We start from the raw sequence: 26186 nt of genomic DNA, 5'->3' as shown, positions 1-26186 counted from the left end.
ACGAAGTAACAAAAACCATGTAATCAACTAAAATAATCAACCAAAATAAGTTTCTATAACCAGGTTTGGGAAGTTTATCTGAATGTCTTGAAAGAAGAATTTATATCTTGTTGGTCACTTAACATTTTTTTAAGATAATATAAAGAGTACGTTATGGAGGTGAAAAGGGACTGTAAGAGCGTAAAAGATTTACATATATTGTACTGGTTTAAATTGAGTATTTCAACATAGAAGAACACAAATCAGAAAAGTAAGCAAAAAGAAAAATAAAATGAAGAGACTTTATTTTCTGTAATAAATACCTTCCCAAGACTGTCATGGCTTCTCCATCATCTTTACAGTTAAGCAGCTTGTCTACATTAGCATCGAGGACAGCAAGCGCTAATTGAAATATCACCTTTATTCCTTCACAGAAGAAACAATCCACAACCACCACTGCACTCTCAAATGGCATTACACTGAGGAATAGAGTGAGGAACCAGGACAAGGAAATGGTGGATATTACACCCAAGTCCTGCATGCAGTCATAAAGTTGTGGAACATAGTCACGAGCCAACTCTTCAAAGACACCCTGATCCACCAATGCTCCTGTTGAAAATAAGTAAGGTTGGATGTCCATTAATTCAGGAGCAACTGACCACATCACCATTTAGGGGAGAAAATATATATACATATATGCTATATACATAAATACAAAACCTAAGAATACTCTACATGATGCTTACACACATTTTCTCACTTTCAGACAAATAACAGATTCTGTTCCACTACTGAGCTGTACATACAAATTGAACTGTAATAATTTTTTTTTGTTTTAATTATACATGTCATAAGAGTTAACAAAGGTCAGTTTGGTCTAGCACCTACAGAAGTTATATGATGGCTTAGTACTTACCATTACTAATTAGAATAATACTTCTCAGCATCACCTATTGGAGGAGGCCAGGGTGACTGTCTGTGAGGGTTTGGATTTATTTCAAGAGAACCCTGTGTTATACATATCTATGCCACAACATCAGTGTCTTAAGCAGGCCAAGAAGAATAATTTCTAAGACTGAATGAGTATCTCAAGCATTTGTGAGCTACAGTAAAGACAGTTTCCATGATAAACTGAAGAGCCATTCACTTCCACATACACAAGGAAACTGGCATCTGACAACAGCAGCTTTCAGATACATGTGCCCTTTCAAATCAGAGGTAAACAGGCACAAAGACTTCTACTGCAAATTGCCAAAGCTCCTGTTTCCACCTTACCTTAATTAGGTAACTGGATCATCTAAAATTCAAATTTTAGCCTCCCATCTCTTTTTTATTTACTTCGTTTAAGCCCACTTTAGAACGCCATCTAATCCTAAGTAGGTGAAAAACTATTAACTATCACAGTATCTGTTTAGGGAATTGCTTCTGTGCTCCTGAGCAAGCTGTCTTGCCGCTAACATTCACAGTTGTATCTATGCCACACATACATCTACACATATGCTTGTTTCAATACAAATAATACCAATTAATTTAGTTAATTTGTACTGTCATTTTAGAAAATTTCCCTGTAACATACCAACAACTCTTGTGTTGTAGTAGTCAGGTAGCATACGTTCACACAGAGCCACCAGCAGCCAGAAAGCTTCCTCCTCTTTTGCATAAAGGAGGAGTACTGAAGTAACAATATTCATAGCCTAGAAGAAAGAGAAATATAAATTGCTAGACCCATTTATTCAATATCTAGCACAGTAACCGGGCAGATAAGTGGTTACTATGGTTAGGAAATTAGCTACATCTCTCCCTGCAGACCCCAAACTGTTCCAGTATTTTCCTGTAAAAACAGCAGGCAGTGTTTTCTCAGTGCTCAAAGGAAGGCTTAAGAAAGCGTCAAATTAACCACAAAAAATCATTAGTTGTTTTGTTTTGGTTTTGTTTTTTTTTTTTTTAAAGAGAAAAAAAAAATCAAGATTTCTTTTCATAATCAAGGGTCTACTCAGGCCTGTAAGCATCCAGTTACACTGCTACTGATATTCTGCCAATAGGTGCTCTGGGGAATCTGCGTCTGATGCAGACAAAATGCCTCCTACAGCACTAATGATGGCTGCTGCTGTACCACTCCTTGCAGAGGCAGTCTGCACTCCCCATGCTTTCTGCTCCTATGAAAAGGTCAAGACACAGCATCTGTGAGCTGAGGCAAATTCCTGTAATATTGACAGGCACGAACAACCAGAGCACAGTGAAACAAAAGTCTCTTGCTGTTGCTCTTGCTTGTTTGACTGTGTACACGACAGTTTTTTATGGCCTGTTTCACTCCATTTCAAATATCACAGCATTGTACAATGACCTCTGAATTGTTTGCTTACAGCTTTTGACTAGACCTCTGTTAGTCTGAAGAAATGAAGTATTTCGGTACCATTTTCTTCTCAGTTTGCCTCCTACGGAATTCGCTGCTCATTTCAGATCCTGTAATATTTTAAGACTCCAGCTTGATCATTACCTGTTTGAAACAGCAACTAAGGTTTCAACTGAAACTCAGAACAACGTTACCACTCTGTCAAAGTTTATGCTATTCCTTTTTATCCTGTCTACCATGTATGAAATACTTCAGTGCCTGAATTCTCACTGTAACTGTGAATCAGCATTCTGAATCCCAAGGCTATTAAGAATTACTGTAACAGCTTTAGGAACCAGAATCACAGTGTCTTTCTACTGTTCCTCTGTTAAACAACCTTTACAAAAGGTTACTGTAGCTATTACTTAGTATTATATTTGTTATTAAATAATTCATCATGGTAGCTGTTAGAATTGCTTGCACTTTCACTTCACTTGTGTTGTATCTAGGAGTCTTAACACTCAGACATTAATCACGCTTCCTAATACTCATGAATTCAAGTTTCCTTTTTGAAAAAATAGGTAGGAATGCAAAAAAAAAGAGCCCAGGTGATAAGTCAAAGTTACATAGCAAGAAAGAATGATTTGGGACCAGAAACCGAAGTGACCTGAATCACAGGCATAGGAACTCCAAAACCATGTACTGGTCAGCATTAACTCTACCGAGACATGGTTGTGATGCACAGTGATAAGAGATCTTCTAGGGTGCTTTATTTTTTGTTTTTTTTTTTTTAGTTTTGTTTTGAAAGATTGAATAGTATCATTGAAAAAGAGTAAAGGAGGTTCTGGAGGGCTATTACAACTAATACATTGAATAAGTAGGTAAAAATTTAAGGCTGAGCAATTAAAGGTGGGGTTTTTTCCTGCTTAAACAAAAAAGAACCTTTCTTCAGGGTCCATTTGTAATTTTCCTGCAGATGCACTTCAGGACAGCTCTGTTGCTATCCTCTGTCCAGTCTCTAGATTTATGGGCAGAAAATACGCTTACAGAAAACTATGCACGTCTCTCAGCATGCGCTGCTAATACTTCTGTTAGAGTAGGTCCTTGTGTCAAATCCCTCTGACCTCAGCATTACTGTAGTTCTGCAGCATTGAGGCTTTACCTCACAGCATTATACATGTATTGGTGTACTTTACACAGCCAAATACTTGTGTACATGACTGAAGAAATAGGAGTAAAAGGAAAAAACTGGAATTCCAGAAATTGAAGGAGTGCCAAGGTATTTCAATTACCTGACAATATCCTATGTTTGGATTTCTAAAAGCATAAGCTGTCAAGACTCTCCTTAGAGCAGCAATACCCATCTCATTCTGAAATGCAGGGTGTTCCGGAAGGGAGCGGTGCAGATCCCTCTCTATCTCTTCTGTAGCAAGATTATACTTCCCCATCGATTTCTCCACTAGGTCCTCATAATAGCCAGGATGAGTGGCCATTTCATTAATGGCTCCTGGGAGTGGGAGAACAGTATTAAAACCAGAAGAAAAAAGCAAGGGTTAGCAGATACAGTATCCCAACACGATGATCTTCTGCTACCCTTTCATCTTGAATGTCACCAACAACGTCACTTTGAAAGCAAACATGAAGAGTTATTTTTGTAAAGGCGATTAAAAAAAAAAGAAAAGGATGTGCTTAGGTGATTGAGGTGTCATCCCTTCTTGTCTTCTCCTCTAGAGGCATTTTATAATGAGGTTAAAAAAAAAAGGGAAGAAGAGAAAGCCCCTCTCTCTTTCAGCCAGAACAAAACAGGAGGCATGAAGAACAAACCAGCTGTGCAGTCACATGAGCTCTCTCTGCAGCTGGCTGTGGGTTTGATTATCCTACATAACTCAAAACATACCTCTGAGAAAGCTGCTTGCCCTGAGGAGTAGATTAATGTTTGGTTGCAGAAAGTATGATATCTCAGTCAAAAGCAAGAGACAGGAACCCTGAGCTCTATTCCTGCTTCTGAAAATGACTCTGTCATCTTGGGCAGGGCACTTAGCCTGTCTTAGGGATACTACCGCATGGTCACAGGGTTGCTATGAGATTTCACTGCTGACTTTAAAACTTCTCCGGAAATAAAAATCTCAGCAGCAAAGGAAATGAAGTGTCACTAGCACAAAGTAATGCACATGGAAAATACTAATTATACATACACCATGAAAATTGGTCCAAACCAGCTATTAATCAGACACAGGGCAGATCTGTGCATTCCTGTATATATTTTCTGAAAACACTTGTTTAATGCCCAGCAGCAAAGAGAAGATGTACAAGATTAAGCATTATTAGAGAAGAAATAGAAACCAAACCAGAACACACCATTAGGTCATCATATAAAGTCCCTGGTGTGCTCAAATCCTAAATGGTGTGGATAGTGGTAACTATCTTGGGGAGGGGCAGGGCTAGAGAAGGCATACAGTAAGTGAAAGGTTATGAAGAAAGCTTGAGCTATGGACTGCTTTCCATATAATTAGTAATAAAACGAATAAAATTCTTCAACTTTGGAAAAAAGCCTAAGGGGACACAGATCTAGAGAATCCTTGATGCACAGAAGATGGGCAGAAATATTTTCTCATCATTTTTCACATACTGGGGGCACCCAATTGCAATTCCATGCAACGTGCTTAAACTTTGGAATTCCTTGCAGCAACTTGCTGTGAAGGCCAAAAGCTTAATTGGATTCAGAAATGATTAAACAAATGGGAAGTAGGCCTGGTGGTGGTTGTTGAACATCTAGAAGCCCCTAGACTGCTGGCTTCTGGTGTGCATTCTGCTTTTTTATATTCTTCCCTAATTATCTGAGCTTGTTTGAGAAAAGGTATTTACTGGTCTAAACATAACTCTTGTCTAAACCAGTCTGGTGCCTGCTAACAATCACAGCCTTACTTGCTCCAAATGTTTTTAGACACTTATTATCTGCACCTTTAAACATCTTTGAAATCCTTTCTTCCCTCATGCTTTTGCTTATATCCCACAGTCACGTTCAGATGAATACCTACCTGAAAATAGTAGCCAAAGTTCCCCTCTCATGCTTTCTGGAATGCCCTTCAGCACAAGGTCTCTGGTTTTCTCTGTACGATACATACAGACTCCTTGGCCGTATTCAGCAAAGTGAATCTTCCAGGCCTGTTCCTTCAAAAACTCTTTAGCCTAAAAGCAAAGAAAGGCAGCCATAAAGATGCAGCTTCTCTTTCTAACACTCTGCCCCACTGAAATGCTAAGTGCTAAAAAGCCTGCAACATCCTAACTTTCCAAGTGAGCAAGAACTAACTTGGCTACAGTCCAATTCTCTTCTTAATGGGCTGCCTCCTCCCATTTCTTAGTTTCTATCCCAGTAGACCTTGCTGTTAAAAGCACCGTGTTGAAGCAGTTGTACTTTACAACATACAACCATATAGGCATACAACTCTCCTTGATTTACATCCAACTTTACTTTTTTATGTAGTGAAGTTGTTTGTATTGTTAAAACGACAGCATGTTCAACGCTTTATTTCTGTGAAAAATTCTGCCTCTTAACTGTCTGTGGCAGAATGAAACTCTTCTAGGTCAGAAAACATAATTTAACAACTTTTTCAGTCAGGTACAGCACTCCGAGGTGTATTTTACCAGCTTGGGGTTGAACTCCTCAGGTGACCTCCGCCGATACATTGTCATTAAAGCTTGAGTTGCCGTTGGAATGCCATTGTCATTAAGATTGAACTGTCGCTCTCCCTCTGACTCAGAGCTGAGGCTTTTATGAGGGCTGGCAGAAATTAAACTACTTGATCTTGTAAACACCTGTAGAAAGCAGTCACAAGCAATACAAACAAGGGGCTGAGCCAGAACCTGGACTTTTTACTTCATTTTACTTCAACATTTATACATGCTAACAAAAACTGAGCAAGTTAAATCACCCAGGTACATTCATAGGCTGAGCATATGACAGCAGAAATTAAACCAGTATGGAATAATGAAATTGTTTCCAGTTTCTCAATAGCTCACCCCCACCCCCCCCCATCCCAAAAAGCAATCAAATCCTATAATTAGAATTGCTAAGGTAGTGTTAACTTTAAGTAGCCCTGGCCAATTAAACTAGCTCCCTTGGTCTCCTGTCAACATCATAGGACTGTTGACTCCCCAGGTGGCTCCTTGACTGTCCAGAGTATAAGATTTATATATAACATATATTAATATATTAAACACACAGACGTTTATATCTGTATATATGTTTATAGAGATATACACAAAATAAATTATTCTGTTCCCCTCACTTAAAAAAACGTTCTACAGAAAATTCAACACTGCCAGATAGCGATTTGGAAGAAAAATACTTTGAAAAAAAAGGATTTTCTGACTTCTCAAACAGCTTTGAAAATTTATCACAGTAAGATCTTATATAGCAGTTCACACCAAACGCCTGAAATTGAAATTAGTAGTCATGCATGTCTACATATGCAGTCATATTATAAATGTAATAATAATGCTTGCAATTATTAATTTGTGTTTATAATTCAGTAGGTAGAATATGTAGATCCATTTAAGGCAAAAAGCAAGACAAAGTTTCAGCATTATACATATATGTACATGTGCTCTGGTATACAACTATAACAACACACCAGTTATACCTCACCATCAGCAAAGCAAGTAAAAAACTGACTTTTAAGATTTACATGGCAAACAGGGTAGGGCTCCCCATCGCAGTACTAAGGTATGGCTTAGTACAGACCTGGAATGTGAGATCTACCTATGTAAAACCAAAATGATACACCACAAAAGCCTTTTCTGCTTTGAGATTTGAACTGCTAAACTTTGCTGGGTTTAACAGATCTGATGAGGTGATATGAAGCACCTAAATTTCATACGTAAGACCTAGGAATTCAGCAGAAGCCTTGATATTCAAAGTGCCTGAGAGAAGTTTATCTAATCATATCTTTTAAGAACCATTTACTTTGCATAGATAAATAGGGAGGTGGTTCAGAATAGGGTCATCTGATGTCCAGGACAGGGTTTTTTTTTTTGTTAGTTCAAATATTCCAAAGTTCGCTAGCAGTGCACATGCAAACTTGCTTCAGCTCAGACATCATTTTCTGAAGAATCGAAGGATGAGATTTAGCAGCTAGTCTTGAATAAAAAAGAGTTTCATATCAACTGATAATTTCTTCAAATTATTAAAATTCCACAATTATATTTTGACTTGGACAAGTCAATGGATAGCAAATATTATTCAATTAACCAGTTAGTTAACTATGACAATTTCCAACAAGATACACTGTAATTTCAGACTGTGGCAGCAGGAGTTAGAGTAGCTCTTCCACAGCAGTGGTGATTTCTCTTAGGTCTAACATGAAAAAAAAAAGATATCCTAGTCGTAACATTTTAACTGTTCAACTTACGGAAGCTAAAGGCACTAAAATAAAAGAGGTAATATTTCTGCGTACAAAGGTTTAGCTTTACAAAAACTTAAAGGTTTTTCCTGGCTTCTCTCTCCCCACACCAGTTAAAATCTCCTTCTTCTAGTAAACAATTCATGTTTCTCCACATACCTCATCATCTGAGCTGATAGAGCTTCCAGAAATATTTTTTTCCAAATATATTTTTGAAGTGGTTTGTTGCAGAAAGTCTGAGATCCTCTGTACAAGAAAGTCTCTGTCTTTCAAGTTGGCAAAGAGGAATGTCATTCTGTTTTTCGTGCTGATGGATAATGGGCTGGGCAACACACTGGAGCTGTCTGCCTTTTCCACTATTGTCACCTAGGGAGAAACAGTAGCTACAGCTTAAGATCTTTAATTAATCAAGTTGCTTGGTCTAAGAAACTATCTTAATACAATAAACCCATGACCCTTTCCCCCTTATATTGGCTGGACGGCCGAGCCCAGAGAGTTGTAGTCAATGGAGTTAAATCCAGTTGGCGACCGGTCACGAGCGGTGTTCCCCAGGGCTCAGTACTGGGGCCGGTCCTGTTCAATATCTTTATCAATGATCTGGACGAGGGGATCGAGTGCTCCCTCAGTAAGTTTGCAGACGACACCAAGCTGGGTGGGAGTGTTGATCTGCTGGAGGGTAGGAAGGCTCTGCAGAGGGACCTGGACAGGCTGGATCGATGGGCTGAGGCCAACTGTAAGAGATTCAACAAGGCCAAGTGCCGGGTCCTGCACTTGGGCCACAACAACCCCAGGCAACGCTACAGGCTTGGGGAAGAGTGGCTGGAAAGCTGCCCAGAGGAAAAGGACCTGGGGGTGCTGGTTGACAGCCGGCTGAACATGAGCCGGCAGTGTGCCCAGGTGGCCAAGAAGGCCAACGGCATCCTGGCCTGTATCAGAAATAGTGTGGCCAGCAGGAGCAGGGAGGTGATCGTGCCCCTGTACTCGGCACTGGTGAGGCCGCACCTCGAATACTGTGTTCAGTTTTGGGCCCCTCACTACAAGAAGGACATGGAGGTGCTGGAGCGTGTCCAGAGAAGGGCAACGAAGCTGGTGAAGGGCCTGGAGCACAAGTCTTATGAGGAGCGGCTGAGGGAACTGGGGTTGTTTAGCCTGGAGAAGAGGAGGCTGAGGGGAGACCTCATTGTGCTCTACAACTACCTGAAAGGAGGTTGTAGCGAGGTGGGGGTTGGTCTCTTCTGCCAAGTAACAGCGATAGGATGAGAGGAAATGGCCTCAAGTTGTGCCAGGGGAGGTTTAGATTGGACATCAGGAGAAATTTCTTTACTGAAAGAGTGGTCAGGCCTTGGAACAGGCTGCCCAGGGAAGTGGTTGAGTCACCGTCCCTGGAAGTATTTAAAAGACGTGTAGATGAGGCGCTTCGGGACATGGTGTAGTGGGCATGGTGGTGTTGGGTTGACAGTTGGACTCGATGATCTTAGAGGTCTTTTCCAACCTTAATGATTCTATGATTCTATGAATCACTATGGACATCCCTCTGCAGGAAAACAGGATTTGGATACAAGGACTTACAAGTCTGAAAGATGAAGACTCAAACAACTGGCTTCAGTACATTCTCCAGCAAAACTCCTTTGCACTGCTTAGTTTATTTTCCTCAGGCTTTATTTTAAAAGAATCAGTAAAAGAAAATTTCTTCTGTGGGATGCAGATCTATGGGCTTTTTTGGAGGACCTCCGAATCCCTCTCCTGCTCCCCAACACAAGTACGGGCTGAATCAACAGAAACTTTTGCTTACTTTTTATTGCCAATATATGTGAATAAACCATTTTTGGGATAACACTCCTGTTCTACTATACTATAGTTGCATACTGTGATAACAACTGTTATTGCAACTGTATTTTCATGGTACAGAGAAACCTGCAACAAAGGGAAACTAACCCATGTCTTTCTTTACGAAGGAAAACATCTAACCCTGTGAGGTGGAGGTTTCTGTTTGGCCTTCAATTGTTAGTGAAATGGTCACTAATCTAACTGAACTCCAACCTGTAAACAGTACTCGCATCACAATCTACTGAGTACAGGGCACCAGTTCCCTGAGCTTTCGGTAAAGCACACTAACACAAAGAAATCTCAGGGATAAGTCATACTGTGGATGAACTTTATAACAGCTGTGTGTTCTAAACATTACCAGTTATTAACCTTAAAAACAAATAAACCAATCAATCAAGTTTGTGCAGTTCCTACATTGAACAAAACACAAATCACAATTATAAGTACTTTTAACCACTGCTTTTATGGCTTTAAAAAATTTCTAGGTAATGAAAACTGTCTTACTGACTTCAGAATAGAAAAGGGCACATTTCAGTTTACCAGGACCTTTACTTTTGCTCTTTTTTTTAAACCCTTTTTAAAATAGAGATCAATGGTAAGACGTTAGTGCTACAATATTAATATTTCTCTAGCTAAAAGGATAGGATAACCATTTTCCATACAACATTTTCTTTGAAGACGTATTTAAAGACTGCAATGCACAGCTCAGGTGCTAAATCACTTCTCTATCCTTCCAACTTCCTTTTATTTTTCTGTTAACTACAAATCTATTAGTTCTTCACTAACTTAAAGGAGCTTCACTAACAGCATACTGAAATTACCTAAAAAGTGTTCTTATGTCATTCTTCTGTTCCATTTAAAAACTGTTTGAGCATAATCAGCACAAAAGAAAGACAAGTTCTAGAGGCACAGGACAGACATTATAGCAAGCACACTCTGCTAAAATGAAAGCAAATATCCAATTATTTCCTACTGAAGTAGAGACACACATATCTGAAGTGCTGATCTTGGAGACTGCACCTACTGGGTGCAGTGAGCAGTGCAGTCAGCCACTGAAAATCATCTTTTCCGATCATAATTTCTGAATCAATGCTTTGTTATCGTCTCATCTGTCAAAAGATCTCCAGGATATCACTGAATACTGGAACTAGGTTAGGGTCTGACCCAAAGCTTTAATTAAATAGAAAGCTTCCCTTTAATTATTAAGGGTACTGACCAGTTGTTCTGAGGAGCAGTGCTACCCAGCATGCTACAGTTCTTGCTGGTGCTGAGACTTAACCTGTTCCCACAAAAGCACTTATTCCTTCAGCTATTTCTCTAAAAGCTTTAGAGCTGCTTTGAATCCCATGCTGCTGCAGCTGTGGTTATCAAAAGCAGTTGCTGAATCTGCATCCAGGAAAAGAGGTCCTGTTAAATGCAGACTTCGTTCTCCTCCTCCACCACTTTACCTGGAGGACCGTTGTTCCCTTGGAGTTCCATACAAACAGTGCAACAGTGCAACCATAATTGAATGTCTCTCCTCAAATAACCAAAGTCATTGCAACACACTGTGGAAAAGCAGTACTTCAAAGTTTCCAAACAAATACCATTTGTTTTTACTCTTAATGATTTGGGAGGGGGGAAAGAGTGCCTTGAAATATTCCATGGTTCTTCAGTCAAGCCAAACTGTCCTTGATTACATCAGCTTTGCTACTCTTTCCAAGACTTACTTTACACATTTTTCCATTAACCCACAAATCAAGTCAATCATAAAAAAACTCCCCAACATAATTTTTTTTTGTTGCATCAAACTTAAATGCTTTTTACTGAACATCTGCTTTAAGTAGCCAGCTTTAAAAAGGGAAGCACACCAATTTGTAAAATGCTGACAATTATTTTCCATATACAGGAATAAATGACTGCAAGCCTGTGTGAAGAGACAATTCAAATCTTTAGGATTATGAATCTTTTTACATCTGACAAAAGCAAATCTTATCTGACAGATTCTTTAATAGAAGTTCCACTCATCAATCTCGGAAGTTTTATCATCCCTTCCTCCCTATGAGGCACAAAAAATGTACCATGGGGCTGTAAATCAGAATATAAATTATGGGAGAGGAAGGACTCACGAGGATTGTAAAAACTGACAGAGAAAACTCCCTGTGAATTTTAGTAGTAGGAACTTTGGACTAAGATATACAGTCATTAAATATTACTTAGAACACATCAGAATCATATGCTCACAAGAGATTAAAGGGATGAAAAGAGGTTTTTCTCCAATAATGAAAAAAACATCAAAGCTAGGATGCAATTTCCAATAGGATATTGCTTTATTATTTGCCCTATAAATTTACAAATACAAATATTTACCTCTCGAAGAGGGATAATAAGGCTGCACAAGTTCTCTTCTTTACTAGTAAAGCAAATGTAGTTTGTAGAAACAAACATCTGACCCAAAATATGCATTTTATTGAATGGAGTCCAGAGAGTACAGTCTGTGTGTCCATCTAATTTCTCATCCTTGGGAAGTCGGAACAATGCACGGTATCTCTCGCTCTTTGCTCTGGCATCAAGATCCCTAAAAAAAACCCACAGAAAGCTTTTCTTATTTTAAGAAACAAATAATACATTTTAAGATACATTTTATACAAATCATTGCAAGTTACCTGCAACATACAACTCAGTTAAGCACTGAGTATACAGCAAAACTGTGGAAATAGTTTGCATATAGGGGATGTATAGTGTCCGCTGCTGGAAGATTCTAAAACCACATGAAAAAAAATACTGCCATGAATTACTTAGATACATTGGTCCTGACTTCTCAGAGGGGACAGATTGGGTGATCTTTTCACATTCAGCCCTGCTTTCTGAGAATTTATACAGTGAATCCATTTATTATTAAATAACACATGATCCCATGTAATATTACACAAAAAATACTACTTTGAGGCTTATTTATTAACATGATGGAATCCTTAGGACTAGTGTTTGTTAAAAATGTCAAGACTTAGTCTTGATAATGCATTCAGTGCAAAACACTGAACAGTTCGAAAGACAAACCTAAGTGATATAATGCATGTCAGAGGTATATAAACAAGCACTGGTTACAATTCTGTACGGTTCACTAACATGATCAACATATAAAATAATGAAAAAATTAACAAGAAGCTATCAAATTGCAGCATGATATCTATAAAAGAAGCAGAGATATTTTCCAGATTATTTTTCATCCCCTATAATTTAATGTCATTTTTTATATCCCTGTTACCTAAAATAAGTTCTAGAGAGAACTCATCATCTAGAGTAATTTTTCAATTCCAGTTATAGGACCAAGCGTGAATGTTAGGCACATTTCTTAATAACACTTTATATCGCTTTATTACCTTCCCCTGGTAACATAAAAGAGCCTTACAATAGATACCTAATGCACTCTACCAGTGTCAAGAGATACGTTAAAGAACTTCCAAGAAAACGAGAATTTGGCTCAAATATGTTTCTTTTATTCTTGCAACATGTTTATATTAAAATGTTTTCCCTTTCCTATTTCAACAGGAGACCAAGCGATTATATTTAAATAATTATTCACATTTTGCCACTGCTGGAATCAATCATTCCTTTTGGAGTAACAGTAAATGGCAGCAACATTAGAAAACTTTTGGACAAAATGCTGCAAGTAAAAGGATTGAGGAGAAACAAATGACTAAGAGTCAGTGCTACCTACCGTTTTAGTGCAGATACTTTTTTGGGGGATTTCTTTTTCAGTTTGGGTAATGACCTGTCTTGTTCAAATCCTTCATTGTCCAAAAGCTGTCGCATAGCTATATTGGCAAGCTGTTCCATTAGTTTAAATGTCTCACTGATATTAAGGAATACTGAGAAGAAATGTTCACTTGACCTTGTGCTCACTTTGATCATATCAGGGAAGAGCAGTGTAGCATTCTTCTCAAGTTGAGTGATATCGACCCAGCGGATAACTAACTTTGCTGAACAGAAGCAAACAAAAAAGACTCAGTACAAAATTTAGCATATTCAAAAGCATTTATCTTCCTCTTCCTATAAAATGTATTCAGCTGAAATTTTCTTGCATCTTGAAAAGTTGGGAGGACAGCATAAATAGACCCAGCTTGTACAAACAAACTATGATCACCTGACAGAGTTAAAAGAGTTTAAATATCATTTACTTCTGTACAGAACACCACACAAAAGCATTACAAAGCTAGGTGGGCTAACATAATTTATCATTGCCACAGCACTTGCTCAGACTCTGATGTCCTGTTTTCCTATGGAAGCAAAGAAAAGTAGACTAAACACATCAGACAGGCTTGTGTTATTTTTATACATTAAAAAGTTTCAAATATTACAATAATGAGAAATCCTTGGCTTTTCTTCCAACACCACTACAGGTTAGGATATTGTCCTTCAAACAGGGACTAAATCTACATTTATTTTTGTCAAAACCAAAACCAAAAACCAGTCATTCACTAGGGTATGTCTACACAGCTAAATAGAAAGACCTGGGACTGATCCATTGCCCATAATGAAGTACTGCAGACTCGCTCACCTCCATGCTGCTTAGAATTAACTCCCTCTAGAGCAGACTGGTTGCATCCACACTATGTAGTTCTTGATCCTGGGTCTCCTCTGAGCCCTTTACGATGCTCTGGTGTTGTAAAAGACTAAATGTGGCATTTGAGGTTGCAAAGTCTGCCAGAGTAATACTGGAGGATTGTATAAGAGCAGAAGGAGCCAAAACTGGTGTGATCTCATCCCTATTCCCTTTTGGGCACAGTCCCTGAAGTGAACCATGCCTCTAAACAATGCCCAGGTATTGTCTTAGAGAGAACTACTTTGAGAAATACAAACAAGGGAACAAGCACACAGTTAAGCAGCGTGACAATCAGGGAATTGCTCCCTGCTCCTCTTTTCCTCAGCAGTGTCTTTGCACCCCCAGCATTTCAGCAGGTGAACAGTAACAAACTACAGAAGATTTCCTAATAATTCTTAGATGCATAGACCACCGTTCCACTGTAAAACCTACCTTCCCTGCCCATGAGGAAAGAGTAAAAGCAAAGGTGATTAATGCTGAGATACACCCAGCCCTGACGGGGAACCTTCCCCTTCCAGTAACTGCAGGAGTAGTAGTTCACTAATTTCTCTTCTTCCGGCATCCCAAATAGCTTGTGAAATTTCACTATAGCTTCCTTAAATTTTTCTGTATCGTCATCCTCCTTGATGCCATTGATTTTGTTGTACTCAGCGATGATGCCCTAGTAGGGGGTGAAAGAAGTACATAGCATGTTAGTTGCCATGAGGTATCAGATATCCTTATTACCATTGCTGTCTGGGCCAGAGGCCACAACAGTTACTGGAATGTCAAGAAAGTCTTTTGCTTATCTCTTATTCTTCTGCTCATTCTTTTGCTTATATAGTTATTTACTTTATTCAAGGCTGTCTTTCTGATGACCTTGCTCCCTACCATGCCTATGTCAAAAGCAACCAAACACTAACCACTTGCCAGTATCCTGTTTTAAATTAACCAGCCTATCTCAAATACTCCTACCAACTCTCTAAAGCACCCATGATTTGTAATATTTTCCCCTTCCAAGTAAATATGCTCCCTGAGGAGACAGGGATAGGATTTCACCAGAAAATTTTCTTCTAAAAGGAAGAAAAAAAGTAAAAGGAAAAAAGGGTCTGTTATTCATTAGGGAAAATATCAAATGACTTTTATGATCCCTCTTAGTGGGCCTTGAGTAAAAGAGAAGAGCAAGAGGAAAAAAAGAAATATCTCCTATTAGATTAACTGGCAGGATGGAAAAATCATTCACACTTTCAGATGCAGAAGACCTTCATCAAATCTGAAGCGGCAGCAGCCTGGTGAAAAGCTGCTTTTTGATACCTCAAAGACTACAGTTCCTTCTGTTCTATTCTGAAGTTCTGGTCTATTTGCTTATTTTCCCAATCTCTTTTATAAATCTTCGCCATTGCTTTCTATATTAAAGTTATAAAAAGGAAAGTGACGACAGGCCTTCAAATTGCTCCGTATTTACATGGAAAGCAGAGTGTAAGACAGCAAACCATCATTCACATTTAATACTTGTCTAACTCCAAAAAGTAACAATTTCCTTAAATAATTGTATTTCACAAGACAGATGTCTTCTCGCATGAGGTGTTTCCATGATCATCTATAGCCCTCATACCTGGCTCACTAGTAAAACACAAACAACTAGGGGATTCTTAAGCCAGTTTACTTACTACATGAAATGTTAAAAGAGGAATGAGACAAAGCCAATGCTTAGAATACATACCAAGTACATACAGTAATTTTGCTTACAATCAATCTTTTAGCAAAATATTTATTTTTAGATAATTCTTACTGTGGATAAAGTACTTTTTACCAGCATAGCTACTATCTCTCCTATAAGGAGAAAAAGAAATTCTGGTAAAACTGACAAAGAAAACCAACCCCCAAAAAAACAAAAAAACCAAACAAACAGACAAATCAATCAACCAGCAACCCCTAACACCTATATGAAGTGTAAATGCCAACACTACAGGATTTAACTACACAGAAAAGGGTAAGGAGACGTTATACAATGAGTGCATGGAAAAAGCCTAAAGTTTTGCACTGGAAAAGCAGTCACATAGAAAACTGTCAAAGTTTAAGACAGAAGCAATAGTGCAATTAATTTTAGAACATACAATGTTTGAAGCCCTACTTATATATTTTTATATATATATATATATATATATATATATATATATTTTTAGTCACACTGCGGTAGTTATGTGCACTAATTCCAGTTTCCCTAATTTTTACGCACATGTTGTTACTTAGAATCTGGTTTTCCTTCAAAAAGGTAAAGCAGTCTGGGGACTACCAGGTCAAATTTGTTTAGAATTCAAGTCATGTCCTTCCACAGTCACATTTATCATTAACAACATTTACAATAATATACTTAACTACCTGTATTTTTCCTCTGACAAATGTATTTATGTCATTCTCATTTTCAAAGATTGAAAGAGTTTGCAACAAATTCTGTTCAAGCCATTCCCAGTGTTCAGTGATTTCCTTCCTTGAGCAACCTGTATATAAAAAAAAAAATCCCCAAAAGTCACAAAATAAATAATTCATCAATGTCAATGTCCTCTTAATCATAAACAAAAGACTCTAATAAAACTTGCCAGTGACTGGAGATGCAATATTTCACCAGATGCTGTGTCCCTGAAAATTCCAAAATTTTCTCCCATAGTCTTTAATTTCATAATAAATAGGTAGCAATCTTCAAGATTTTTCTGTGAGAAGCACAAGCTACTTATGTCAGTATCATGAGCAAAAACCCCCTATATTTAGAATTCTAACCACAATAATGACACCGAGCTGCCCAATGCCACATTAAAGAGTTAGCAAAGGTATTACCTGCATCTGTTAGGAACTGACAAAAACCCCCAACAGTTGTATATTCTACCATTGGTTCCTAATTCTTCACCATTATGTACATCTATAAATTATGAAACAATGATAAAGTTTTAAGAGTAAAAGCTGAAAAGGATCATTGTCCTGACAAGACTATTACAATGTCTCTTCCTCAAAAGAACAGTGCTGAAAGACCTCTAAGAAAGCTGTAGCTTTTTAGGGGAAGCGGGTTGTCAGAGGTGGTTTACTTTTAATGATGAAAGAATAAACTAAACTTTGATGACCCTAGTTTGCTTAGGAGACCAAAAGGGGCCAAGTGAGATATCTTTGATACTGAGGAATCAGCGTACATGTAGTCTGTAAAGTAGTACAGAACAGGGACGAAAAAGCTTCTTGTATGAACTAGAGCTTATAAATGCGAATTTTTGCTTCTATTTTACTTGAGATGGATTGTAATAAATATAACTTCCATTCTGACCCCATTCTCAACATCTTGCAGAATAAAGTTGTTGGTGCTCTTCAGGATTTCTCTGTGCTCACCCTGAAGGAAGAATAAATTCAAGCACTGACAAAAAAAACTGTTCCCCCAAAAAAGGTTATTGAATTATGTCAAAACTGGGACTTATAAGTATTTTCAGAAAACAAACATTACATGTTTACATTACAATATCTGTACCTGAAGCTTGATTAAAAGTATCTCAATCCAGGTAGGAAATAGCATCAATACTACGTCATCTCAAATGAAATGGCCTCAAGTTGCGCCAAGGGAGGTTTAGATTGGACATTAGGAGAAATTTCTTTACTGAAAGAGTGGTCAGGCCTTGGAACAGGCTGCCCAGGGAAGTGGTTGAGTCACCGTCCCTGGAGATATTTAAAAGACGTGTAGATGAGGCGCTTAGGGACATGGTGTAGTGGGCATGGTGTGTTGGGTTGACGGTGGACTCGATCTTAGAGGTCTTTTCCAACCTTAATGATTCTATGATCTTTTTGTTCAAATCACAGATTTGGCTCATTGTATTCAGAACTAGCAAGTAAATGTACCTACCTGCTAACTAATACCTACAGAACCCAACAAAGTGAAGGGGCTCATGAAGCAACCATTAGAAAGAGGTTGAATTACAACAAGCTGTTGCTAATAACTTCTTCAGATTCACTACAGGCATAAATTGTCACATGTCTGCGCATAAGCATTTCCATGGTTTGTAGAAGAACTCAGTGCAACCATCTTGAATGCATACCAAACAGTCGTTTTCCTTGTTGTTCAGCCACAAACGACGGGGAAAAATATTCTTTCTACAGTATACAATCAGAGCTTTACACAACTCTAATGAAAGCAACAGAAAGCAACATTCTGTGCAACTTGCAGGGAAATACCACAATTTTAGTTGTAGTATGGATACATAAATCATATTGCAGAATAGCCTGCATATGTAACCAATATTTCAGAACCACAAGTGATCACCACTGCTGCTTCTCCTTAAAACTACTGGATGCAGCCAGACCTTTCTGGAATTCAGGAGGTGGTCTGAAGACTAATTTACTATTTCTCGGCGTTTACACTGCTGTAAAAAGCAATGATGAAATACATGAGCTACATGACTAGGCTGTCACCAGAAAAATCGCTCATCTCTTGAAGAGCAGTGACAAGCAGTGCAGACACACTATCATGATGAACTATTTCTTAAAGCTGTCAATTTTTTGTTTGCGGTTCATCAATTATTTTTCATCTCTTCTTATGAAACAGCTTTGGTTGATTATTCTCAACCTGTAACAACCCATCTCATTGTTTCCATTGCTTTTTGTCTCCATTATCTTACTGTTTACTCTCCCAGTCTCATCTACAGCAGATCATGCAATCAGGCCAAAACCCACAGTTCTCATCAATTTATCATCACAGTCTAGATCTTTCTCTCTGCTTTGTTCACTTAGGATTAAAAAACACTTTTGCTGTGATGTTTTAAACTACAGGTCTATTTTAACTCTGCTACTGGCAAGTCTTTGCCTATCATAGTATATTAGAAGCATTCACCATTTTGCCATTATTGGCCTTTTAGGTATATTAAGCAGTATCTCTAACTCTCAGGGAAGGGAAAAAAACATTTAACAGTTAAACCACTGCACTTCAGAATACAGAGCCCTCAAGACTGGCAGGAAATAAAAGGGGGAAAATAGCTACAACGCATACAGTAGGCTACTAATCACTCCTTCCCCTCCTCTAAATAGTACGCTCAGCTTATGGTGTGCTCCATGGCTGAAATCATGTAATGTTGGCCAGCATCCCTGGTAGACTGAGCTATTCTCCTCAATCTTCAGGAAGGAAACTAATAAGCATGTTAAAAGGAAGTTGGAGAGCTAAGGGAGGTCTAGACCAGAAGAGCTGGATAGAGGAGGGATGCATGGTGCTGGAGAGAGGATGAGAAGGGGCAATTGCCTGGCAGGTGGGGTGGAGTAATAGCATAAGCAATATGGGAACATCTCTGGGTGTCAGGGTTAGGTTTCTAGCATCTGGGTTGGTTTGTCTAAGGTAAGAGGTGAAGGTACAGAGGGAATGTGACCAAGTTCAGGACCGAGAAGAGAATTAACAAGTCATATGAACATGCTTTCAAACACACTCAAAAGTATAATCTCAGTATTGTTTCAGTCAGTGACTGAGGAATAGGAATGGTTTAACTTCAGACAGCTGATGAGGCTGTCATGTCTGGACTTCTCTCCCAAGTAGATACGTACCTGAGATGCTTATTAGTCAACCTGAACTGCTGCCTTAACAGAATGCACTGCAAGAGAACCTGTAACACTTCAGGGAACCTAAAATTGTTCTTGCCAGTGATGGCAGGTTCAGGAGTGGACTGGCAAAACCTCAATTTGTGCTGAGAGGGAGGAGAAAATAGTTACAGCTGGTAAACTCAACAAACTCTACAGTAGAGTTAATACCCAAGAAAATTCACATCCAAAATGAATTATAAACAAACCTGGGGTCTAAACATAACTTAAATAGTCATTTTAGAGCAAACAAAACCCCTTGGATTATTTTTTACCCTTGGAATAGTCTTGTACAGAACAAGACCAAATGTCATGCAGCATGAATGAACCAGGAAACAATCCCATTTGTTCCAGTCACTCTGTATAGCTACTTATTGAAGATGGAGATTATTGCTTTATGGAAGGCAGAGGAGAAAACGACAAATTTCTGTAAAAATAAGAGATTACAAGTAACAGATAACCAGCAGTCTAGCCCTAGGGAACAGGGAGGGACAGCTGTACAATGCAGGACAAATCAGAGTTGCATAGCTAAACGCAGCCAAATCCCTTAGTAACCTGTATAACGGTAACAACCCTTGATCAGTTCAGAAGGAATTGCTTTAGTTGCAAGTTCATAAAATAACCACAGCACAGAGCCTTAGGCAACACTGGGCTGCTCAGTTTCAAGGTTGCTTAGATAAATAATTAGCACTCTAAAATTTTACCTTCCTGTAAGAGCCACACTCAGGGGCTCAGGGGACGAGATGAGACTAAGCTAGTACAGTCTTATAATTTAACAAAAATAACTAAGCCAATCAACCAGCTAGATATTAGGAGACTAAAAATTCAAGAAACACTCCATAAAATGGAAGTACAGATATATACGTTAACTACTTTAGCAATTTCAATTAGGGTCAAGATTCATAATTGAAGAGCATGTTTATTAAAACTAGCTTAAATGTAAACAGAGTACCATATTTCTACATAAAACCTGCAATATCTGTCACAGAAGAGAAACAAAACCCTCACAGTTAAGCAGCAGCATAAATTCCTACACATACGTTACATTTGTTTATTCTGGCGCCATAACTCATCTGCCTTCAATTTTGTGCCCCTGGTTATCTGAGGACACACATTGTAGGTATAAAATTATAGTAATTATCTATAGGTGTCATAAAAAAAACCTGAAAATGCACTTAAAGAAAAGTCACATGGCCTATTTCCAAAGTCTTAAAAATTCATTTCTGAATATGTGCACAGTACGAGTGCCTTTAAAGAAATACTATTTCGTTGAAAACTTTGTGATATGTTATTTTCTTTGGAATGGAGTCTGCAAACAGCAAGAAAATTTGTGCCCTCAGTTGCTCCCTTTCAAGTTTATGGGACAGAGGTGCTTACTAATTGCTGTGCACTGACATTTGGATGAAGGGAAGAAGGGATTGTATGTGCACTTGCAATTACTTCTGCTTGTGCAAAAATAGTGTAAATAAACACACTGGCAAGTACTTTTACCCTTCTTTCTCATGACTGAGATCCATGGAAAGCTGACATGCAAGGTCCTAATACTTATGGTCACAGCATAGTGGCTGACAGTACAAAGCAAGCAGTTAAAGATTTGGAAACGACCTTCATAATATTGACAATTTCATTAATACCTGTTTTTACTATTAGCAGTCACTAAAGGCAAATTATGTTATACGAATTTTAAAATCTTCAGTGAGTTGGTACTAATAGGTGCAGAGGGAAAAACGGCTGTTTAAACAGATGCCTTCTTTCAGGTGTGATACCATCAAAAGTAGAAAGAAATACTTGTGCTAAGATGAGCTATTCAAAAACTTCCTATTGGATTCAGAACATGACACAGCTTTGATATCACCTTTGTCAGACACACAAATCATATGCTCGTAAGAATAGAGCCTGCTTTGAACTGCTAAAATTATTAGGTCTATGGCAAACCTTCATCCATTCCTCCTCCTCTTCCCTTCCAAAAAAGAGAGGATTTGTCTGGAGGAAAAGTCATCCAAATAATCTAAATGTCAAATTTTATTGGGAGAATGGGCACAGACGAGAGGGCACTGTTAGGCCAGAAGAAGTCTATAGCTTCATTAACTAGTATTTTTGAATGTCAGGCAGCATTGGGGGTGCTGGAAGTTACCAGTCTATTAAAGAGATGATAGGCATGTGTGCACTTCTCTTTTGTCCTTTCCTCAATTTTCTTTCAAATGAACAGAGTTCTGGCTGCTGCCTAAAACAGTGGTTGAAACTTTAGAGCTAGAGGAGTTGCATTAAAAAATTTCCATTTGCTAAGACAGAAAAGCAATACTATCAAAATGAGGATGTGACCTTACAAGCTTGGCCAATCAAAGCTAAATAACCTCGACCTTCCGCATTCAGCTTCAGACACTATTTTCAGAGCTGGCAAACAGAACCAGAGACTAATTACATACTACTTTATGCTACTTGCAATAGGTACCTGACCACAGAAATAAGCATTTAGTATTTACAGGATCAGATGCATGCAAAAATCCTGCTTAATGTATCAAAATGTCAACTTCATTGGTTTCCCCAACTACTATAATGATAGAAGAAACAGTCTTACAGTTTGAGCCTTAAAGACCAAAACTCTTAAGAATTGTTGCATCTATGTAAGAACATACACTTCTGTATGTAACTCTAACCTAGCTACCATCTTGCTGAATTTCTAAGTACATCATATTTAGAAGGACAACACACTGTCCGAAATAAATGTCCAGGGGGTGGGCATCCCTAGGATCTAGATGGTATTTATCCTGGAGGAGACTGAGTCCACTACCCAGGAAATGCCATACCGATATTCAGTACTCGGGTGAGAGCTGGGGTTACACTATCTGCCTGGTTTCCATTTCAAGGGAAGCCAGGTGCCCAGTCTGGGTAATTTGGGGGCTATAACCCAGGTACTCCTCCTACCATACTCTTTAGAGATACCACATCACCCAGGAATGCTGCACTTTAGAAGTGTTGTAGGAGTGAGCCGTGGGCATGGAGAAGAACATGGAAGGAGGAGGGATGGATACTAGACTGCTTGTCTGGGAACATATTTAGGAGATGAAGGGTGGGAAATAACAGAGGCTTCTATCTCTGTTCCATGGCCATTTCTGGTTATACTCAGTCATTGTGTGTAACACAAACACACATGCTGGCATTCAAGGTCTGAATATTAGAAGCTCTGGAGCTTCTTAATTTAACCACTAGAGCAGGTTTTCATCCTGACCCATTTATTTGTCCTGAAATGACTGCGCTCAGCAGGCAGGATGCTCTATTAGTTATGTGGCACTGTACCCAGGAAGAATAAAAATCCACATGTCAGTATGTTCGTCCTTACCACAGGCGATAGTCCAATAGACCAAGGAGTCTGGTGCTTGGTAGAGGATTCGATACGGTGCCACTCTGGCACTGGAGTCCAACACGACATCAAGAGTACCCACAAGGAGACCTATGGAACAGGAAATTCTGATGAATACACAGTGAAGGATCACCCAAGATCCCACAGGAGGGGGCTCCGCAGACCCCCCCCCCCCCTTCCATTTCACTCTCCACAGCAAAATGCAGACCTATGTATTCATCTCCACACTTGTTGCCTCATGTTGTAAAGAGGGAAAGTGACTCGAGAGAAAAATCTTCAGTTTCAATAAGACTTCAAATTTTAAACATACATTGATTCTAGCATAAAGGCAGACAAACTGAAGCAAAGCAGAAGGTAGCTGTTTTATAAAAACCATGTTTAAAAGTGATTTAGTTCTTTTCTGTGTTTCATATACTTTTGGAGCCCTGGGGAAAAACAAACAAACAAACAAACCACCACAACACCAACAAAAAACCCCAGACAATATACCCTAGAAGGGTTCAAAACTCAAATGTCAGCTAGGAAAAACTAAGACTTCCAGCAAAAATAACTATGCTACTTGATGGTCTGATTCTTTAGGATAGAAAGGATCAAAACGCTTAACAGTCAAGCTGTTTTTCAGCCGAGAAGATACTGATGAAAGACAAAGCCATACTGTTTTCCCGAAGTAGCTTTAAAAATTCTTTGCTACTGAGGAGGCCATCAATAGTTGCATACCAAATGGTACCAATAATTCCTAACTATATTTCCACAAATTCTAGATCCTATTTTAATAAGAAATTACACACAAAACAAACTCTAACCCCCCAAACCCTCTCCCCCAAGAAGCCGTATTTATTTTTAAAAGATGTAAAAGTTTTCCCCCTTTTCACCTCCATCCACAAAGAATTTTCATCTCCCCTGCAGAAATGTTGGATCTGAATTCTCATGTTGAAGTTCTCAGAAAATTCACATATTAAAAACAGATGGATGAACTTTCAAAGATTTTTTTTTCTGCAAATATTTATTGGGGTAGAAATTAGGGTTTTTTAAACAGCTGAAATAAATTGCACTCACCAAAAAAACATTCTAAAATACTCCTGTTAAAATCCTCTTCTTGTTTCAAGTGGTTTTTTTCATCTTTTACTGTCATAGTTTTATTAGTTCCTCATTCTGGACTGTAATAACTGGTACAGAAGACTACTTCCCTCGCTGTTCTTTCAGATTTGCTTTATGCATCATAAAGATATAAAAGCACTACCCATTTTCCATCTTAGTAGATCCCTTAAATCCGAACTGAAACTGATATTTGGAAATACCCCACCTATCAGTCATTTTGTATTCCCCCATTCTGTGTTTTTTATTTGTATTTTGTTTTATACAGATCTTCACAGGCCAGATCAAATGTAATTTCTTCCTGCCCGATGCATTAATATCCACCACTTTTTAATCCAAGAATTCTGAAATACATGGGAAACAAGTCTGGACACAACATCAGGTCATTTTTTAGCAAGCAGTGTTAGAGAGCTGTCTGCTGATCATAGGATATGAACACAAAATATTAATGTAAAATATCCCAATGTTCATTAGCCTAACAAGCTTTAGTTGTTCCTATTGCCATCTTAAACCCTCATCTCTCATGCATTTTGATTACTGGTGTACACTAACAAGCTGCCTCTGATCAATCCTCCACCAGCCCTCCTAGATACTTTCAAACTCAGCAGACTGAAGTAGGTTATAATGTTCTTTTAAACATTTTTTCTGTTACATTCTAGCTTCTCCAAACCAGGATGGCCCTGGTCCAGAAAGCACATGTGCACACATTTCACTTCAAACATGGACAAAGATCCCCAAATACTTAAAGTTACTACTGAGCTCAAGAGTATTGCTCAACTGGAGTGCAGACCAAGCCTGACACTACACTGTGTTAATCATCTGGGTTTGCTGCAAACATGTAACAGGGCTTATGCCAAAGATTCTTCATGCTTTGCAGCTTCACGTGTCTACAGACAGTAGAATATGTACTGAATATGCAATAGGCATGATGTAATATCTAAATAAAGTTGTATGCTGGCCAAATGCAGTCTTCTCTGAGGTACAGATACACTGTTAAGTCCCTGTAATCTTTAAAAATATGCTTGTTTCTTTCCTCCTGCTGTATTTCCAAATATGTTGGTGTGTGGGTGGTCCTATCAACTACTTCTGCCACTAGTTCTAGGAGGGCGCTGCAGCTGTAAAAACTGGGATATACAGCTGAAGTCAGAGAGCCAGAGCAAACCTACTGACTTGTGCAGCAACATCAAGTTAAGAGGAGCTTCCCATCCTACCTCCTTCTCCCTGAGCTACTGGAGACAGGAGAAGGAGAGGAACATCCCCCTGCCCCACCAAACAGAAACAATATAAGATAGAGCAGTGTATTCCAGAAGTGTGGAGAGGGCTATAAAAAAAAAAAGAAAAAGACTAGCCAACACTGAAATAACAGAAAAGAGGTAGGTAAGGAAAAGAAAAGAAAGAATACTTTCCACTGGTGCAGTAAGTAGGAGTTGTCCAGTGCCTTTTCAGCAATGGAAACAGGTTGTAGAAATATCCACGCAGTGAGGTTAAAGGAAGAAAATTCACAGAACTCCAGAAGACCCCATAGAAATTCAAAGTCTAGCTTACCAAGTTAATTGCAGCAGACAGTTTATCAGTAAAATTTTACTTACATCATGAAACAGCTGTTTTGATAGATGATATATGTGTTATTTTAAAAATAATTTATGTGTTCTTTGATATACACTAAAGCCAATTAATATTTACTCTTGCAATCATGCAGCTACCCCCAATTGCTCTCCTTCAGGAACTGTTCCATTTTGCATTGTAGGTCAGTGTTGGTTTTTTGGGTTTGGGTTTTTGGTTATTTTTTGTTTGTTTGTTTTCTTGGGGTTTTTTCTTTTTTTTTTTGTTTGCGTTTTTTTTTGTTTTGGTTTTTGGTTTTGGTTCTGGTTTGTTTTTTTTTTTTTAATGCAGACATGTGGTGCAACCATAATGAAATCACAGCAGTTCAAACTGATAACCTCTCTGAGGAATTTCTACATGAAGTGATCATAATAAAATAAAATAATACCAATTTATTTTAATACTGTTCATTAATTCTTCATGTAGCAAGTA

General features: G+C 38.5%; 1 protein-coding gene across 8 annotated transcripts in view; it reads right to left on the bottom strand.

Annotated features, from left to right (window-relative positions):
* The window catches only part of TBC1D9 (TBC1 domain family member 9), a 64618-nt gene that overhangs the window by 26165 nt on the left and 12267 nt on the right, over positions 1 to 26186 (bottom strand). For 6 of the 8 annotated variants that reach the window (XM_075150094.1, XM_075150098.1, XM_075150090.1 and 3 more), the window contains exons 2-12: positions 23037 to 23147; positions 16487 to 16605; positions 14558 to 14786; positions 13241 to 13502; positions 11890 to 12097; positions 7873 to 8079; positions 5957 to 6127; positions 5350 to 5500; positions 3604 to 3818; positions 1556 to 1673; positions 303 to 588 (exon numbers count right to left, since the gene is read on the bottom strand). In XM_075150094.1, the coding sequence (XP_075006195.1) occupies positions 303 to 588; positions 1556 to 1673; positions 3604 to 3818; positions 5350 to 5500; positions 5957 to 6127; positions 7873 to 8079; positions 11890 to 12097; positions 13241 to 13502; positions 14558 to 14786; positions 16487 to 16605; positions 23037 to 23147 (2077 nt within the window). Of the gene's footprint in view, positions 1 to 302; positions 589 to 1555; positions 1674 to 3603; positions 3819 to 5349; positions 5501 to 5956; positions 6128 to 7872; positions 8080 to 11889; positions 12098 to 13240; positions 13503 to 14557; positions 14787 to 16486; positions 16606 to 19663; positions 19804 to 23036; positions 23148 to 26186 lie in introns of those variants that run through there. The other 2 variants (XM_075150096.1, XM_075150097.1) reach the window with 2 other exon arrangements.

The sequence above is a fragment of the Calonectris borealis genome, chromosome 4, assembly GCF_964195595.1.
Source record: "Calonectris borealis chromosome 4, bCalBor7.hap1.2, whole genome shotgun sequence".
Taxonomy (NCBI): domain Eukaryota; kingdom Metazoa; phylum Chordata; class Aves; order Procellariiformes; family Procellariidae; genus Calonectris; species Calonectris borealis.
This window is presented reverse-complemented; position numbering and strand designations above follow the sequence as displayed.